Below are 19,111 nucleotides of genomic sequence, written 5' to 3'. Positions count from 1 at the left end.
TATCAGATAAATTGGCTAATGTTGCTCAACATGTCTCTGGCTAGCTTAGGGAGAATTCGATCCAGTTAGCAAGATTCTTAACAATGCTAACAAAACTTGTTCCACCACTTTCTCCCTTACCTCAAACTTTCCAAATGCCAGTTGTTTTTCGGTTACAGCTCATTAAGTACGCTTCATCACCGTGGTCAGGCTTCTCATCTAACGTTACCTCTTCGTTATCGTTCAGAGACGCGCTGCTGTAGCTGGCAAGCTGTCTTTCCAGAGCGCGCGCTGATGGTTGTCTCTTCAGTCGCTTGTTGCTCTGATTTCTGTTGTTATGTAAACGATTGGCTGAGCCTTGGATACAGCCAGTATTGCTCCAAACGCGCATCGCTCGTTCGCTTACAGCCAGTAGTGATCCAAAGCCCCCCCTCCCAAACCTTCTCATCGGATCTAAACGAATCACATAGTCACCTTTCGGCGAAATTCGCAGTTTTGAATCCAAAATAGGTGACCTATGACAAAACCACATTACAAGGGTATATGAAGATAACCAGAAACATAGGAATATTTTTTACCTGTCAAATAAATACACATTTACGACAAATGTAATGAACCCAAAACAGTTAAAAACACTTTATTTTTTTCCAATGTATTTCATATGAGCTGAGAGAGTTGGGTTTCCCGCTCTTCGGTTCTGTGACTCAGTATCTTCAGCCATCATCACTTCAGGATTCCGACGCAGCAGGCACAAGGTAATGAAATGTGAATTAAGGAATAAAGCGCCATTTGGGACGCAGTCATAATGTAAATACTGGACTGTACACATAGGGCAATACCACCATCTCAGACAGTATGGCAATACTGAAACAAGGCCACGCTGGGCAGGCAGGCTCACTCAAACAACTAAATATGAGTCCTCTTAAGTCCAAGCTCACCTCCAGTCCCAGATAGTCCATATCTTTTTTAGTTGGAAAACCAACCTTGCAGATTCAGAAATTCAACACACTGGAATTCTTATCAGTCTTTTGTTTAACTTTTCTTTCCAGAATTGATCGTGAAAAGGTAGAGTTATTCAGTTCTGGTTGCTCACAGTTCTCAGTCAGAGCAGTGTTTTGTAGTAATAAATAAACACGCAACAGAAAAACAACATCCTGGCAGTCTGACCAGCTGGGTCAGGTCAGAGGCTTCATGGAGAGGGCCACCCGTCAACCGCCAACCAACCACTACACCCCTCAGGACTGAAGGTGTAGAGAGAGGAGAGGAACAGCACACCTGTTTTTGTTGTTGATCAGGGTCAAAGGTCATCTGACTCGCAGTCGTGACGTCATCCACTCCAAGCCTTGGCACAACCTAAAGGTAGGGAGACATAAGGAAAACAAGATAATGGATTTATCAGTTCGTGGGAATATATTTTGATACTTCACAAATGTATGTTCTTCAGACTAACACGCAGTGCATTTAGAAAATATTCAGACCCTTCTGTTTTTCCACATTTTGTTATGTTACTTATTCTAAAAAATATAAAAAATCCGCCTTATCAATCTACACACAATACCCCATAATGACAAAGCGAAAACAGGTTCAGGTATTTTAGCAAATTTAAAAACAAAAATAACTTATTTTTTTACATAAGTATTCAGACCCTTTGCTATGAGACTCGAAATTGAGCTCTGGTGCATCCTGTTTCCATTGATCATCCTTGAGATGTTTCTACAACTTGAATGGAGTCCACCTGTGGTAAATTCAATTGATTGGACGTGATTTGGAAAGGCACACACCTGTCTATATAAGGTCCCACAGTTGACAGTGCATGTCAGAGGAAAAACCAAGCCATGAGGTCGAAGGAATTGTCCGTAGAGCTCCGAGACAGGATTGTGTCGAGGCACAGATATGGGGAAGGCTACCAAAACATTTCTGCAGCCTTGAAGGTCCCCAAGAACACAGTGGCCTCCATCATTCTTAAATGGAAGAAGTTTGGAACCACCAAAACTCTTCCTAGAGCTGGCCACCCGGCCAAACTGAGCAATTAGGGGAGAAGGGCCTTGATCAGGGAGGTGAGCAAGAACCCGATGGTCACTCTGACAGAGCTCCAGAGTTCCTCTGTAGATATGGGAGAACCTTCCAGAAGGACAACCATCTCTGCAGCACTCCACCAATCAGGCCTTTATGGTAGAGTGGCCAGACGGAAGTCACTCCTCAGTAAAAGGCACATGACAGCCCGCTTTGGAGCACCTAAAGACTATCAGACCATGAGAACCAAGATTCTCTGAAGGAAACCTGGATCCACCCCTACGGTGAAGCATGGTGGTGGCAGCATCATGCTAAGGGGATGTGTTTCAGCAACAGGGACTGGGACACTTGTCAGGATCAAAGGAAAGATGAACAGAGCAAAGTACAGAGAGATACAGTTGAAGTCAGAAGTTTACATATACATAGGTTGGAGTCATTAAAACTAGTTTTTCAACCACTCCACAAATTTCTTGTTAACAAACTATAGTTCTGGCAAGTCGGTTAGGACATCTACTTTGTGCATGACAATTAATTTCCCCAACAATTGTTTACAGACAGATAATTTCACTTATAATTCACTGTATCACAATTCCAGTGGGTCAGAAGTTTACATACAAAGTTGACTGTGCCTTTAAACAGCTTGAAAAATTCCAGAAAATGATGTCATGGCTTTAGAAGCTTCCAATAGACAAATGGACATAATTTGAGTCAATTGGAGGTGTACCTGTGGATGTATTTCAAGGCCTACCATCAAACTCAGTGCCTCTTTGCTTGAAATCATGGGAAAATCTAAAGAAATCAGCCAAGACCTCAGAAAAAAAAATGGTAGACCTCCACAAGTCTGTTTCATCCCTGCGAGCAATTTCCAAATGCCTGAAGGTACCACGTTCATCTGTACAAACAATAGTACGCAAGTATAAACACCATGGGACCACATAGCCGTCATACCGCTCAGGAAGGAGACGCGTTCTGTATCCTAGAGATGAACGTACTTTGGTGCGAAAAGTGCAAATCAATCCCAGAACAACAGCAAAGGACTTTGTGAAGATGCTGGAGGAAACAGGTACAAAAGTATCTATATCCACAGTAAAACAAGTCCTAGTATCGACATAACCTGAAAGTCCGCTCAGCAAGCAAGAAGCCACGCTCCAAAACCACCATAAAAAGCCAGACTACGGTTTGCAACTTGCTCCAAAACCACCATAAAAAAGCCAGACTCGGTTTGCAACTGCACATGGGACAAATATTGTACTTTTTGGAGTAATGTCCTCTGGTCTGATGAAACAAAAATATAACTGTTTGGCCATAATGACCATCGTTATGTTTGGAGAAAAGGGGAGGCTTGCAAGCCAAAGAACACCATCCCAACTGTGAAGCACGGGGGTGGCAGCATCATGTTGTGGGGGTGCTTTGCTGCAGGAGGGACTGGTGTACTTCATAAAATAGATGGAACCATGAGGATGGAACATTATGTGGATATATTGAAGCAACATCTCAGACATCAGTCAGGAAGTTAAAGCTTGGTCACAAATGGGTCTTCCAAATGGACAATACCCCAAGCATACTTCCAAAGCTGTGGCAAAATGCTTAAGGACAACAAAGTCAAGGTATTGGAGTGGCCATCACAAACCCTTACCTTAATCCTATAGAAAATGTGTGGGCAGAACTGAAAAGGCGTGTGCGAGCAAGGAGGCCTACAAACCGACTCAGTTACACCAGCTCTGTCAGGAGGAATGGCCAACTTATTGTGGAGCTTGTGGAAGGCTACTCGAAACATTTAGCCCAATACCTGTTAACCTGTGTAGGGGCGCTATTTTCACTTTGGGAAAAAATCGTGCCCAATTTAAACGGCCTCGTACTCTATTCTAGACCGTACAATATGCATATTATTATTATATTGGATAGAAAACACTCAAGTTCTAAACCGTTTGAATTATATCTGTGAGTAAAACAGAACTCATTTTGCAGCAAACTTCTGACAGGAAGTGAAAAATCTGAAATCGAGGCTCTGTTCCAGGGCCATCCTATTCAATTGCTTTGAAATTCTTATGGATTACATGCACTTCATACGCCTTCCACTAGATGTCAACAGGCAGTGGAAGGTGGAATGGGTGTCTAGCTTTATCTGAGGTCGAACAAGAGCTCTTGGAATGATGTGTCCACATATCCTTTCTTCTTACCTAGGCGCGGAAGGACATCAGCATTGCTTCTGAAAAGCGTTCGGTATAGACGGCTAATATCTCCGGCTTTGTTTTTATTTGATACATACTAGAAAACATCATAAAGTAGTTTTTCAAACCGAGTTTCATCAGTTATTTAACGTTTAATGGGTATTTTTGAGTTTTCCGTTCTATGCGTCGAGAGGAGGTGGACATCTTTCGCCGCCACTGGCTAGCTAAGGTGCTAATTCGACAGGAGAGAAGACATTCTAAACCAAACACGATTTATCTGGACAAAGGACTCCTTGTACAAGATTCTGATGGAAGCTCAGCAAAAGTAAGAACCATTAATGATGTTATTTCGTATTTCTGTGGAAAATGTAGAGTCATATTTTCCGCACTTTTGCAGGCGCTGTCTCGCTATAAAGTAAGCTGTTTGTTAATTTAAGTTTAAGTTAATTTTAAAATCTAACACGGCGGTTGCATTAAGAACTAGTGTATCTTTTCATTTGCTATCCAAACATGTATATTTTAGTAAAGTTTATGATGAGTTATTTGGCAGATTAGGTGAGTGTCAGAAATATATCCGGACATTCTGGGAAAAGTTGCTACATTTTCACAATGTATAACACGGTTTTCATCTCTAAATATGCACATTTTTGAACAAAACATAAGTGTATTGTATAACCTGATGTTATAGACTGTCATCTGATGAAGTTGGTCAAGGTTAGTGATTCATTTTATATCTTTTGCTGTTTTTTGCGATCGCTACCTTTTGCTGCTGATAAATGCGGTTGTGTGTTTGGCTATTGTGGTAAGCTAATATAATGCTATATTGTGTTTTCGCTGTAAAACATTTAAAAAAATCGACATGTTGGCTGGATTCACAAGATGTTTATCTTTCATTTGCTGTACACCATGTATTTTTTCATAAAATGTTTTTATGATGAGTATTTAGGTATTTCACGTTTGCTCTCTGTAATTAGTCTGGCTGCTTCGTGCTATTTGTGATTGTAGCTGCAATGTAAAACTATGATTTATACCTCAAATATGCACATTTTTCGAACAAAACAAAATGTTATTGTTGTAACGATGTTATAAGACTGTCATCTGATGAAGTTGTTTCTTGGTTAGTGACTAATTATATCTATATTTTGTCTTTTTTTTTTTTTAAAGCTACCTATGCGGTGGATAAATAGCGTTGTGTGTTTGGCTATTGTGGTGAGCTAACAAATACTTATTGTGTTTTCGCTGTAAAACATTTAAAAAATCTGACATGTTGGCTGGATTCACAAGATGTTTATCTTTCATTTGCTGTATTGGACTTGTTAATGTGTGGAAGTTAAATATTTCAAAAAAATATTTTTTGAATTTCGCGCTCTGCGAAGACAGCGGAATGTTGTGGGTGTTCCGCTAGCGGAACCCCGGGGCGAGAAAGGTTAAACAATTTAAAGGCAATGCTACCAAATACTAATTGTGTGTATGTAAACTTCTGACCCACAGGGAATGTGATGAAATAAATAAAAGCTGAAATAAATAATTCTCTACTATTATTCTGACATTTCACATTCTTAGGATCACCACTTTATTTTAACTGACCTAAGACAGGGAATTTTTACCAGGATTAAATGTCAGGAATTGTGAAAAACTGAGTTTAAATGTATTTGGCTAAGGTGTATGTAAACTTCTGACTTCAATTGTACTTGATGAAAACCTGCTCCAGAGCACTCAGGGCCGCAGACTGGGGCGAAGGTTTACCTTCCAACAGGACAACAGTCCTAAGCACACAGCCAAGACAACGCAGGAGTGGTTTTGGGACAAGTCTCTGAATGTCCTTGAGTGGCCCAGCCAGAGTCCGGACTTGAACCTGATCGAACATCTCTGCAGACCTGAAAATAGCTGTGTAGCGACGCTCCCCATCCAACCTGACAGAGCTTGAGATGATCTGCTGAGAAGAATAGGAGAAACTCCCCAAATACAGGTGTGCCAAGCTTGTAGCATCATACCCAAGAAGACTTGAGGCTGTAATCGCTGCCAAAGGTGCTTCAACAAAATACTGAGTAAAGGGTCTGAATACTTATGTAAATGTGATATCAGTTTATTTTTAATAGATTGCAAAAATGTCTAAACCTGTTTTAACTTGGTCATTATGATTATGGTCATTATGAGGTATTGTGTGTAGATTGAAGAGTAAAAATAACTATTTAATACATTTTAGAATAAGGCTGTAACGTGTAACAAAATGTGGAAAAAGTCAAGGGGTCTGAATACTTTCCAAATGCATTGTATGCCTAAGTGAAGGATTGCCAGTACTCCCTAAGATGGTTAGTGGACACCAATTTAGTCAATATTCGAGACAAGTACTAGTTTTAATGAGAGTGGTCCGGTCCGCCAAGGAGAAAACACATTTTCTTACCCCTCCCCAGTGAGGGCGCAGCAGGCCTGGATGTGCCACTGGTGGTCTTTGACTGATGTGAGCTGCAGGCTCTGGGAGATCTCAGCCACAGACATACAGCCCTTCACATCCTGCTTGTTAGCAAAGATCAGCAGGCCCGCCTTCTTCAGATCCTGACGAGAGAGAAAGGAGAGAATTTGGAGTTTAGCACACTTAATTTCAACTATGGAGTACTAAAAGGGATGGAGGAGAAGGACTTGTGAATGATACGAGGGAATAGAAGGAGGATGAGGAGAAAAAGCGAGAGGTGCCCGTATGCTCATAGACCAGGGGTGTCAAACTCATTCCACGAAGGACAGTGTCTGCGTGTTTTGGGTTTTTCCTTTCAATTAAGACCTAGGCAACCAGGTGAGGGAAGTTCCTTTCTAATTAGTGACCTTAATTCAACAATCAAGTACAAGGGTGGAGCAAAAAACACGCAGACACTCGGACCTCCGTGGAATGAGTTTGACACGTGTGTCATAGACCATCATGGAACACCGGCTGCTGCCATGTCTTCTGCTGTGGGATGTATTGAACTCATACCATCTTGACCCACCCATATTGTCATACGTCCTCTCACATAAAACATGTACAAGAAGACCAACAACTCACTTCATGTACAAGCATTCTGTAGAGCTCCTCTTTGGTGACAGAGATTCTCTCTCGGTCGGTGCTATCCACCACTATGATCACAAACTGGAGAGAAAGATGGACAGAGAGATAAGGACAGTTAAAAAGACAGCCGATAACACTTTATATTAAATTGCTCTTATACCCAAGTAAAAACACTGGAAACATTGTATTAAGCCGTTTTTAAAAAACAATTGCATAGCAATATTGTTGAGCAGTTTTTGTTAGTTTAATAAAAAATAAAACTACAAAATAATAATAACTGCCATACAGCCACAATACGTGGTCTGACCTCTGTGTTTGTGTAGTACGTGTTCCAGGAGGATCTCAGTGACTCCTGCCCTCCGATGTCCCACATCAGGAAGTGAGTGTTGTTCACCACTATCTCCTCCACGTTGCTGCCTATTGTAGGAGATGTGTGCACCACCTCGTTCATAGAACTGCATCACAAGCACAGGAGGTTTTCAATCAATGCAAAAAAAAAGTCAGAATTCTGGTAGGCATGAGAACAATGGGGTTCCCGGAGTTCACTTCACTTTGTGATCTATGCCCCATTGTATCATTCTTCCATGAACTGTGGGTTAACCAAAACCTAGCCCAATATTGGACTAAAGGAGCCTAACGTTACTCCTTATAGACCAAGGACCTTAGGCAGGCAGCCTAGTGGTTAGAGAGACGAGCCAGCAACCGGAGAGTTGGCAGTTCGAATCCCGGGTCCAACAGAAGAAGAAAAAATCTGGTAATATCAAGATTTCCGTTAGGAAAATGTGGTGCCGGACAACGTGACCAGGAAGATTTTAATTTACTGGACCCATATGCATTGGGTGCATAAACCATTATGGCGTCCACCCACGGTGCTCAGAATGACAGAAATAACATTTAGATTATGGTAATGCTTCTTAACAGAACATGCAACTCATGTAATGAAGCAGCCAATAAAACATAATTTGCCCAAATGGAATTTGCAGGAAAACACCATTCTAAACAGAGCACCTAATAGCGGTTCTATTTTGTGATAAGATGAAAACCTCAGTTAGAAACTTAGAAATAGGGGGTATCTAAAGATGCAACAACTAAGATGGGTTGCTAATATGACTAGGATTGACAACGAAAGAAAGTTGATATGAAAACCAATAGAACAGAAGATAAATGGCATAGCAGCCCCCCCCCCCAAACAAGCCTGCTTCAGGGCATCAGAAGAGCTGAGAACAGAGTGGCGGAGGAGAGTGCTGAGGGTGAAGCGTGAAGGCTCTTCTTGACTGACTTTCAGGAAACTGTTCTAGGCTTGGCCTATGTGCAGCCCACCGGAGTTGGATGGATGTGACCTATACATCCAACCCAATAACAGCCTCTGTTGAAGACCATTGTCCAACCCAATAACTATCACCACCTTCCGGAGACACCTGAAACCCCACCTCTTATGGATACTGGAATATGGAGAAGTATTCTCTTCTTACCCCCCCCCGCTTAAAAGATTTAGATGCACTATTGTAAAGTGGCCGTCCACTGGATGTCATAAGGTGAATGCACCAATTTGTAAGTCGCTCTGGATAAGAGCGTCTGCTAAATGACTTAAATGTAAATGTAAGTAACTAATGTAGGACTACTTTTGTTTTAGTTCTTACAGTCTTTGAGATTATCAGTATAATGAAAAGCACTACATAATTACATCTTTCCTTTCATAGACGTCCCTCTCATCCCCTTAATTTCTTAAAAAAGGACAATAGGCTACTTACATACTGGTAAAGAATGGTGGTCTTCCTGCATTGTCCAGGCCACATTAATAACCCTTGTGCTCTGAAAAAAAGTGAGAAGAAATACATTTTAAACACACTTCAATAATCACAAGACACTATAAACTTCAAATAGTCTGACTTCAATGCCCGAGTGGCTGCACTAACGCACTGCCAATTATGGAGCAGCAAATTGAGGTCATTTGGATATTTGTATTCAGTCTCTCACAGCAGAGTCCATAATAAACTAACAAGCCATTCATTATAGGAGCTGCAGAGACTTAAGACTTCACAGTGACACACTGGCAATGTTTCAACATATTTCAAAACGGCTCTTCTCGCTGCCTCTTTCTGAGACAAGGCGAGGCAGCCGAGGACACACACACAACCAATTAGAGTGAGTGGTCTCAGTGATGCGCTTGTCTAAGGTTGAGAGGGCAGCAGTGTCGGTAATGTGATGGCACACCATAACGGCATACTGGAGCCCCTGCCTCAGCTGAACCTAACCGGATACGGAGCACCCTGCTCAGCTGAACATAAGGATCGAGGCCACCTGCTGAAGCTTTGACCACAAAGGACTACTGGATGCTTCACTGCTCAGTGAACACATAACGGAAGTACCTGAGCCAGCTCTCACTGAACCAACGATATGAGCCGTGCCTCGCTGAAGCACGGCGGACTGACTGCTCAGCTTGAACACAGAGCGGATATGAGGCCACTGCTACAGCTGACACACCATACGGATACTGAGCCACCTGCTCAGCTGGCACAATAAGGATACTGAGCCACTGCGTCGTGACCACATAATGGTCTGAGCACCTGCTCAGCGAACACATAAGGATACTGAGACCTGCTAGCTGAACATGAGCGGATAACTGAGCCACCCTCAGCTGAAACCATAACGGATACTGACCACCTGTCAGCTGAACACAGAGAGCGGATACTGAACCCACCTGCTCATGCTGAACACTAGCGGACATGACCACCTGCCAGCTGAACACAGAGCGGATACTACCCTGCTCAGCGAATAAGCGGAAGCCATCTGCACTCAAACATACGGCTCCAGTGTAAACACTGTCACTGACAGACAGACAAATAAACACCACAACACACTGGACCAATAACAAAGACAGGTTTATTTAGCAAACACACACTAAATGTTGTTAGCATGGTGCTAGCTGCCACATGACAAGAAATTACATTACACGTGTGAAGTTGGTCTATGTCCTCATGAGTATGACTGAAGAAGGTACATGGTAGCTATCAAACTAGCCTCGTAGAACCATCTGATCTGGCAGACTTACATTCTGTATCCATGTAGCGGTAGTGAAAGAGAATTTAAGCTTGCGAGGTCATCGGGATGGTTCGTACTTGAACGGCAATTCAAGACATATCCAGTATAGGCTAATCCAGACAGATATGGGGCACAGGCTGAGCAAACATATGACTAATAAGCTGAAACAATATCCACCTTTTTAAAAGCTACAGGCAGGAGTAGGCTGTGTATATTTGGATTGGATCTAGAGCTAGGCCTACTCATCCCTCTTCCTGACTCGAATACTCACTGCCCTCTTCCTGACCAATACTCACTCCCCTCTTCTGACCAATACTCACTCCTCTTCCTGACCAATACTCATCCCCTCTTCTGACCCAATATCACTCACCCTCTTCGACCCATACTCATCCCTTCTGACCCAAGTAACTCCTCCTCTCCTGATCAATATCACTTCCCCTCTTCCTGACCCAATACTCACTCCCCTCTTCCTGACCCAATACTCACTCCCCTCTTCCTGACCCAATACTCACTCCCCTCTTCCTTACCAAATACTCACTCCCCTCTTCCTTACCCAATACTCACTCCCCTCTTCCTTACCCAATACTCACTCCCCTCTTCCTTACCCAATACTCACTCCCCTTCTCCTTACCCAATACTCACTCAATAATTACTCCCCTCTTCCTTACTCATGCCCATATTAACATATGTAGCCTAATCATGTGACTGACAAGGAAATGCTGGTTGAGCAGCACAGCAATTACAGAAGTGAATCTCCTTTCTTCACAATCCCCAAAATACCCTGACACACAATGCAGAAATGAGAGGGGGCCTCAAGAACAACTAGAGCCTTGATAGTTTCTGGGCAATAAGGTTAAAGAGTAATTTCTCTTCCTGTCTCTTGCTACATGTATTTTTGGCAGACCTGCAGCACAATCCCCAGTGTTTAGGCTACAGAACCGGGGTTCAACTTGACTGCTACTCGGGACTGTTTACAGTAAATGGAGTGGTCTACTTCGATTCACGGTCACAACTAAGACTACTTTGGTGTTCATTTTTTAAGGAAAGGGAAATTCCTCTTTTTTCTTTACGAAACAACTTCAGATGACACCAAGTAGCATGGGAAGCCAACTTCCCATGTGGGGGGGTCTAAGCTATGACATTATATAGACACTTTTTTGGTGGGCGTTATCTAGATAGACACTAGGGCTGGGAAACGCCAGGGACGATACTTTGGTGCCATATGTCTGCTGCAGAGGGTCAAGAGACAGCCAGGAGAAAACTAATTTTGATCAGTCATGGAAATAAAAGTGCTGAAAACAAAATGTATTTAACAAAGAGCAGACCTTAATGTGAGATTTTTTTTTTGCAGCCACTGCGAAATGCAGATTGCATAGAGCACACATCTGTCACCTGAGTTTGAGATCTCCAGTTAGTCTTGCGTAAACTAATGCATAAGACCTTGTCTCAGTTGCAAAGATACCTCAGGTGTTTTAGGCTATGTGTAGCAGTTAAAATTGGTGCACACGGTTCCATCAACAATATAGACTATATTCACTGTAAAGAACCTTTGTACCTGGTGCTGTGCTAGTCTATTTTACTTGTCATTCACCTTGTGAATGAACATCTTTAAAAAAATAATAAACTGCCACAGCCCACATTGAGAAGCCTTTGAAATTCCTGTTTGAAGTACTACTGACACGGCGACATAAACTTAACGTCTCTCGCACCATGGGCTTTATGACACGTGGAACACTGTTGCTTGTGGACGACTACCAATCAAAGCCTTCCCCAGACACTGGGCATACCCAATTACAATAGGCCTATGTGAGAGGACAAGGTCCTTATATTACAAATAAAGACATTGTGAGAGGAGAGTCCAATGAAACTAGCCTAGGTTAAGATACAATTCAGCTACAGTATCGCTCTGACTGAACCAATATGGAGCCGCTCAGAAATGGGTCATGCTGTATGCCTGTAACAAGAGTTACACTGACAGCGAATTAAGTGGGTCAATAGTTGTTGAAAACACTCATATTTCCCCTTTTCAGCAGCCTTGAAAACTAGGGCTGGGAATTGCCAGGGACCTCACAATATTATTAATATTGCGATATTGTCGATAAATCGTCAAAAATAATATCCCAATATGTAACTGTATCGATTTTTCCCCCCATCACTACTTGAAACGCATAAAAACCTCTTCATGATGGGACATGCTTTGGGTGGGAGGTATACCCGTCTCTAACCTAACCTAGCAGGCGTAAAAAGATGCCTGAGCAGTCCACACATCTGTTTTTCAGGGGAAATGGAAGTTAGGTGGAAAATACCGTTTTCCTGAAAAACGGAAACATCCGCTTTCTACCTACCCCGCGGAGAGTGGCCTGGCTGTCTGGTAGTAACAGGTAAAAAGTATGATGTTGTATTTTGTTAGAGGCAAGCTGTCCAGCCTGTGACAACAGTAGCTCTCTTGTCAACTCCTTATGGAATTGCCATGCCAAACATGTTAGGCTTGACAATGACAGCAATTTAGTTAGCAAACACAAACATCTGGGACCAGCCTAGTACAACAGAACAGGATTCTTCGTCGTCATTCAGAATGAGTGCTTCGCGTTCATCCATAGGTAAACACATTCTGATGTGGCACTGACTGCATGTGGGGATAGGAGTGAAGAGTAAACCTAAAGTGAAATCTTTAGTTTTAATATCTGTGATTGTTTATGTATACAACCTTGATTTTACTAGGCAAACGATCCTTTACCACAGTCAGTGACCCCCTGAGAATAGGCCAAGAGAGAGAACTTTCCATAGGAGCACTCTGCTGCCCTCGGGTCTCGTGTTACAGGTTCGCACAGATCTGTTTACAGATTGAGTTAGTTCAGGATTCAGCAGCAAGGGATTGATTACATTTTCAGCTAATTTAGACAAAAACACAGTGCACTAAAGAGGACGTTCAGCACAGCTCTTAGCTGACCATCTGTGAGGGAAAAGAGGAAAAATACTGCATCAAAGGCCAGTTGCTCGGCTAATGCTCAAAATGAATATTACATTTCCATTTTACTCTCCAGTGATCCTGAACTTTAGCTAGGCTGACTCAACTCACGTGGTACACAGCGAGGATGGGAGTCCAAATGTCATCCCAATGTCCCAACAAACTTCCATAGTTGCGGTCCAGAACCAAGGCTCTCTGAACAATGCAGTACTGACATAGCTATAACAATATACAAAACACATGGTGATATCATTCAATATAGCTAGCTAGCTATTACACCAGGGGAGGATGGCTAATAATAATGGCTGGAACCTAACGAATGGAATGATACCACTCCACTCCAGGCATTACCACAAGCCCGTCCTCCCCAATTAAGTTGCCACCAACCTCCTGTGTATTACACTACAGTACTTTGTGGACGGCATGTAGCCTAGCAGTTAGAGCGTTGGGCCTGTAACCGAAAGGTCGGTAGTTCCCCGAGCTGACAAGGTGAAAAAAACTGTCGACGTGCCCTTCAAATCAAAGTACACATATTTGCTGATGTCATCGCAGGTGCAGCGAAACCCTAATTGCTCCAGGGACTCAGACCCTGGCCGTGACCCCACTCTCAGAGGGTCTCTCAGTCAGGGGAAGTTGGGATATGAAAAAAAGATGTCCAATTCCCACATGCGTGAAATAGGACAGATAAACACCCAACGAATTATTATAATAATTACTTTACACCCCCCATATATATATATATATATATATATATATATATATATATATATATATATAATGTAATAGCAAGCTAGCTAGCTATCAGTTTTGTAAACACTGGAACATTCTTGGCTGTTGGCTAACAGCTGGACTAGCTAAATAACAACATGAACTCAGCTGTATACGTTAGACGCTAGGAAACGTGCTAGGCTAACTAGCTAACTACACACTCGACGTCAACAATAGGTCTGACATACCTTGATGATTGAAAAGCCTCCATAGCTTGGTGAAAATTATTCCCATGGCTGTTGTTGTAGAGCCTTTGGAGGCAACTAACTACGACCAATTTGGCAGTAATTTAGCTAGGTAACGTTAGCTGACTGGCTAGCTAGATTGCTATCTGGCGAATTCCTGAAGATGTTGCTAACGTTAATCGGGCAATGCAGTCACACGACCTGGCAATATTTGACGGTGGAAAAGAGACCAGTAATGTCAACGCTTATTGATAAAGTTCTCATCTTTGCACGAAGGCTTTTCCTTTATGGCCGAAATAGAATTACAGGACGACGTTATTGCATTTCTAGCTACAGAATACAATGGTAGCTGATAGCTAGCCCTGGAGTGTCTAGCTAGAGAATACAACGATAGCTGATTAGCTAGCTCTGGAGTGCAGTCGTCAACACTGACGCATGCTCTCTCCACAATCCGCCCAGTGAGGACGGATTCCAGAGTGATTACCAAATCAGAGACAATTATGATGAATAAAGTTTAGGGTGACACCATATACGTTACATTCATTATGTGTGCAAAGCCCACTATCCAGTAGTACTGCATCCATAGGCACTTCAGGTCATCATCATTTGGAGTGAGGCGATTGCAATCATTCACAAAATGCCACATATTTAATAAGATCGTATATTCAGTTCATAACCCGTGATTCCCAAACTTTTTCTGCACAAAACCCAATTGACAGTAGAAAATGCAGGGGACCCCACGTGGGAAAATGACATTCCCTAACGCTGTGTTCATATTCATTTAAGGTCCCGCTCGCTGTTCCAACACATAATAATTAAATGAAAACGTATTCTAATAGTATAAAAGGCCTTACATTTATACTAAAAGGTTGTATCCTATACTCATTTGAAGAAAAAAGTTCTTCATTTGTTTGATTACCGATTTTCTCAGGGGACCCCAATTTCATGGGACTCCATATTGTCCAGAAGCCAAGTTTGGGAACCACTGATCTAACCTGGCTCTGGGTCAAACAAACATCAATTGCACAACACATCAAGGACATTACAATTGGCCACAATGAAGAAATTATGATTCACTATATCACCCACTGGGTGTGCACCGCACTGTGTTCTGTTTTTGTGAAAATAAAATAATATTTTGATAAGAAGGGCCAACTCAATAGCTTACATCTTAAGATAACATATCTGTTTGAAGATGGGAGTCAATGAAGAAAAGAGGAATCTGGACCATCATTATAACAGAGCTCTGAGTTTATTTGATAAAAAAGTTCATTTTAACTAGTTAGTTCTCATTTTACATCAATTTCCCATAAAACATATTTATCTTTCTTCTTGATAAATTAAAAAGTTGTATTAGTCATGCAGTTTCGCATTTCCCTTTTGAATGTTATCTTTCACAAAAATAACAAGAACACAATCTCATTGAACTCCAATGAAGCCGCTAAGTAGCCGAGGGAGGAAAAGCATCAACATGCAGCACTGTACACATTTGCATAGTACATTTTTCTCTAGATTAGTTTGTCCGATTTTTTCTCTTTACCAGCATGCCTTTATAGAATACAGCACTAACGGAAATCGAGCTATCTTGGCAACAGAAGAAGGTATTCGAAGAAAACAAATGAAATATGTTGTGATTTGTTTGGTTGGGGGTTTCTGATACATACCCTCTATTGGTGCTCTATATACAACTCATAGCATACAGAGAGACATTCTCTGACATTAACTTCTATGCAGAACTCCCTAGTCTGTACCCTTCACACTCTCTTCATATCACTAAACTTCTCTACAGAACTCCCTAGTCTGTACCCTTCACACTCGCTTCATATCACTAAATTTCTATACAGAACTCCCTAGTCTGTACCCTTCACACTCTCTTCATATCACTAAACTTCTATAATTGTTCCTAACCATTTAGACCATAAAAACTATTAAATAAAATGCTACATTTTGAGGATATGTATATGGATAGGAGAGAAGCCACTACATTGCTACAGTACTCCAAAACAAGGCCTGGGTTAAGCAATAAGGCTTTGAACAATTCATTTGTCATGGTGTTTTGATATGCAATGCTTGGGAAAGTAAAATCGTTCATTATAAAACAACAATTTATTTTTAATGGCCAGGACATGGAAGACTTTTAAACGGGGCATTGAAAAGAACAGCTGATGGTTGGCAAATAATTACAATTCATTGATTTGACTTATATATCGCCTTTCTAGACACCCAAAGCGCTTTACATAGTAATTATGACCAAATGTTTGATGTTAGACTCACAATTTCTTTGTTTCATGAAATCAACAATATAACTTCATAGCAGACTGAATGAAGCGCTCTCATCCGCTTATGTGTTACTGTTGATTAAATTAATTGTTCAAATGAGAGTGTCCAAAACAACAGTCACTCACTCAACTACAGTCTCCTAGGGATTTTTCTGGCCTAACACATACATAACAGCACTGAATCATTATTCCATGACATACTGTATATTGACAAAAAGACATGCTGCCATTGATCATTCTAAACCAATGAAACGTCGGTCCACGGACAGCCGTTATTTATTTACTTGCCAAGCAGGACTTTCTTTGAATATATTACACTTGAATTCACAAGACCATTTAAAAGACAATAAAATATGATGCAAATGGCATCACTATAATAGGCTGCTTGTACAGTAAATAGGATGTGGTATACCTCAATTCAAATGATCAATATTTCCCTGATTGGAAGTATATCCATCTATACTAAAGCATATCCTTTGATCATTAGTAAATTATGAAACCCATTTAAACAGTTAAAATTAAGCTCAATGGGCATATCATCCCTCTCTACTGTATATTTTATTCCTAGTCATGAGTACTAATGGAAAAACTTCAATTAGGCTATTTCCTCTTGGTTGCAGCATACTAAAAACTGATAGGCATAGTCCTCACACTAGAGTTTTAAGGTACTGTATATAACGAAGGGATGCACCCTTTCCTGAAAGAGCACAAGATATGAAACTTGCAACTCACTTAATTTACTTAGCAAATTTTTATTAGAAAATTGTGATTTCTTGTCCTGTGTGGCACGTCGCAAATGGCATTAGCTAAGTATCATTGAGGAGAAGAAGGGGATAAAAGCCCTGGAAACTAGAAGATTCCGATTCAGGACCCCCCTAAAAAAATAATCTACATTTTGACAAACAGGAACTTTGCCTACTCTGAGAAACAGGTTGTAGGCTACAGGACTGGAAACACTTAAATCGAAGACAATTTCAAACAACTTAGTGACATTAATTAAATATACAGTGCACTGACTCTGCTGCTATTGGCTCCTGGAAATGTGCAAAGAAGTTCTGTGCTGATCGAGGGACGCTTGACGCTGTCTGGCACTGGTTCGAGGCAGGTGTTGATGGGTCACCAAGACCACCACGACAGCTAGCCCTGCTAACACTGAGACCCCAGGGAGTCGATGGCCAGACCACATGGTCACCCCTTTCACACCAACATGTCAAGGCTCTGCCATGTTAAAAATAAGACAAGCCCAGAGTTGGGTCTTCCCTTAGAAAAAAAACATGGTGAAAATCTGCCCCTCATAAGAAAAAGGCATAGAGATTAGATTTTTAGTTGGTCAATGTTCACATTTTCACCYTGAACCAGTGCCAGAGGAAAAGCGAGGTACTAACACTTGATAAAAAAGTTGGTTACAGTACAATTAAACTAGAGAGTGGTCATGTGGCTCTGTCGTACCCACTGTGAAGGGAAATGAGGCCTAAGTGACATAAGGGGGTCTTCAGCTCAAAGCCTGTGCCTGGAGTCATGGCTGTAGCTTCCGGGGGAGCCGTTACGGTTGCGGTGGGGCTTGTACGTGTCCTGATAGGGGTCATGATAATCCTCCTCCACCAGGGGGTAGTGGACCTGGTCCCGGCTGTGCTGTGAGCCGGAGGACAGGCGGTTACGGCTCTTCCTCTGCCGCTCATTGTGGTAGTTCTCGTCTGATGGCGAGTGTTCTCCTGCTGTGTGATTGCTGTTCTTGTTTGTGTTTCTTTGACCCTGTTCAGAGAGAAAGAGAGCACATATTGTATAAATTCAGCAGTTGACTATAGCATCAGGTTTTTCAAAACGTTATAATTGTTTTTTTTTATCCTGTAGTAGTGAGCAAAACGTCCTTGATGGTGAGGCTACATAAATAGTCAGCAATCCGGTATCATAATCTTGTATCACTTCACTACTAATTCATACCATTTTCAATGAATTATTTACAACCAATTTGCCCAACAACTAGTCATAATTAGGGCTGTTACGGTGACCGTATTACCACCAAACCGGCGGTCACAAGTCATGAAGGCAGTCAAATTCCACATGACCGTTTAGTCACCGTAATTAGGCTTCTCCAAGCTCTGATGCTGCTGATCGTCATTAGTAGCCTACCAAACTTGCTGACTGCCTGGTACTCAGCACTCTATTGTCCCTTTAATCACTCAATGCAAATGTTTTAGAAAATCTAATCAAACACTTGATGAGAGCCCATGAGCTCATGTTGCGCAACATTTCTATAGGCTATACAATTTTACAAGAAAACAGAGTGATGGCCTCTACTAAAACGAGTAGGATCCCATCAGCCTTCTATAGGCTAGGCATACTATATTTCTTTCTCAACTTTCCTAATATTAAGCCAATCGTTTATCTTTACAACAGGAGTATAGCCTACCTCGCTGGCATGAAAATGAACCATGGGAAATGTGTCCTCCATTCGCTATTTTATATAGATTTTTATTTTTTCCCGCTGCCCCTGTTTCGAGACAGGTGCATGATAATGGTCCATTCTATATCAAAACAAATGTCACACATATATTATTTAGTATATGTAAAGACAAGATTAAATCAAGAATAGTCTGATGGGTGACAATATTAGCCTATCACTTGTGAATTCTATATTATCACTTGTGAATGATGCCCAGCATAAG

General features: G+C 41.6%; 2 protein-coding genes across 3 annotated transcripts in view; both read right to left on the bottom strand.

Moving 5' to 3' along the window:
* Nucleotides 1-1,257: 1,257 nt before the first annotated feature.
* On the bottom strand, nt 1,258-14,621 carry LOC111959866 (ADP-ribosylation factor-like protein 5A). Of its 2 annotated transcripts, none has more exons than XM_023981701.2 (6): nt 14,170-14,621; nt 8,955-9,015; nt 7,511-7,658; nt 7,201-7,284; nt 6,568-6,719; nt 1,258-1,332 (listed from the first exon to the last, which is right to left on the bottom strand). In XM_023981701.2, the coding sequence occupies exons 3-6, from the start codon at nt 7,652-7,654 to the stop codon at nt 1,284-1,286; spliced, it is 429 nt and encodes a 142-aa protein (XP_023837469.1). In that variant the 5' UTR covers nt 7,655-7,658; nt 8,955-9,015; nt 14,170-14,621; the 3' UTR covers nt 1,258-1,283. The 2 variants fall into 2 exon arrangements, with proteins under 2 accessions (XP_023837469.1, XP_070293695.1); XM_070437594.1 differs by having other exon boundaries at nt 7,511-7,648; nt 8,946-9,015; nt 14,170-14,292.
* A 774-nt stretch (nt 14,622-15,395) lies between these two features.
* The window catches only part of cacnb4a (calcium channel, voltage-dependent, beta 4a subunit), a 57,304-nt gene continuing 53,588 nt past the window's right edge, over nt 15,396-19,111 (bottom strand). Inside the window, exon 13 of the mRNA XM_023981708.2 lies at nt 15,396-18,197. Coding sequence (XP_023837476.1) covers nt 17,943-18,197 — 255 coding nt within the window. The 3' untranslated portion in view covers nt 15,396-17,942. The remainder of the gene's footprint in view (nt 18,198-19,111) is intronic.

This window comes from Salvelinus sp. IW2-2015, linkage group LG36, assembly GCF_002910315.2.
Source record: "Salvelinus sp. IW2-2015 linkage group LG36, ASM291031v2, whole genome shotgun sequence".
Taxonomy (NCBI): domain Eukaryota; kingdom Metazoa; phylum Chordata; class Actinopteri; order Salmoniformes; family Salmonidae; genus Salvelinus; species Salvelinus sp. IW2-2015.
Note: the sequence above shows the minus strand (reverse complement) of the source record. Positions and strands in the feature narration are given on the sequence as shown.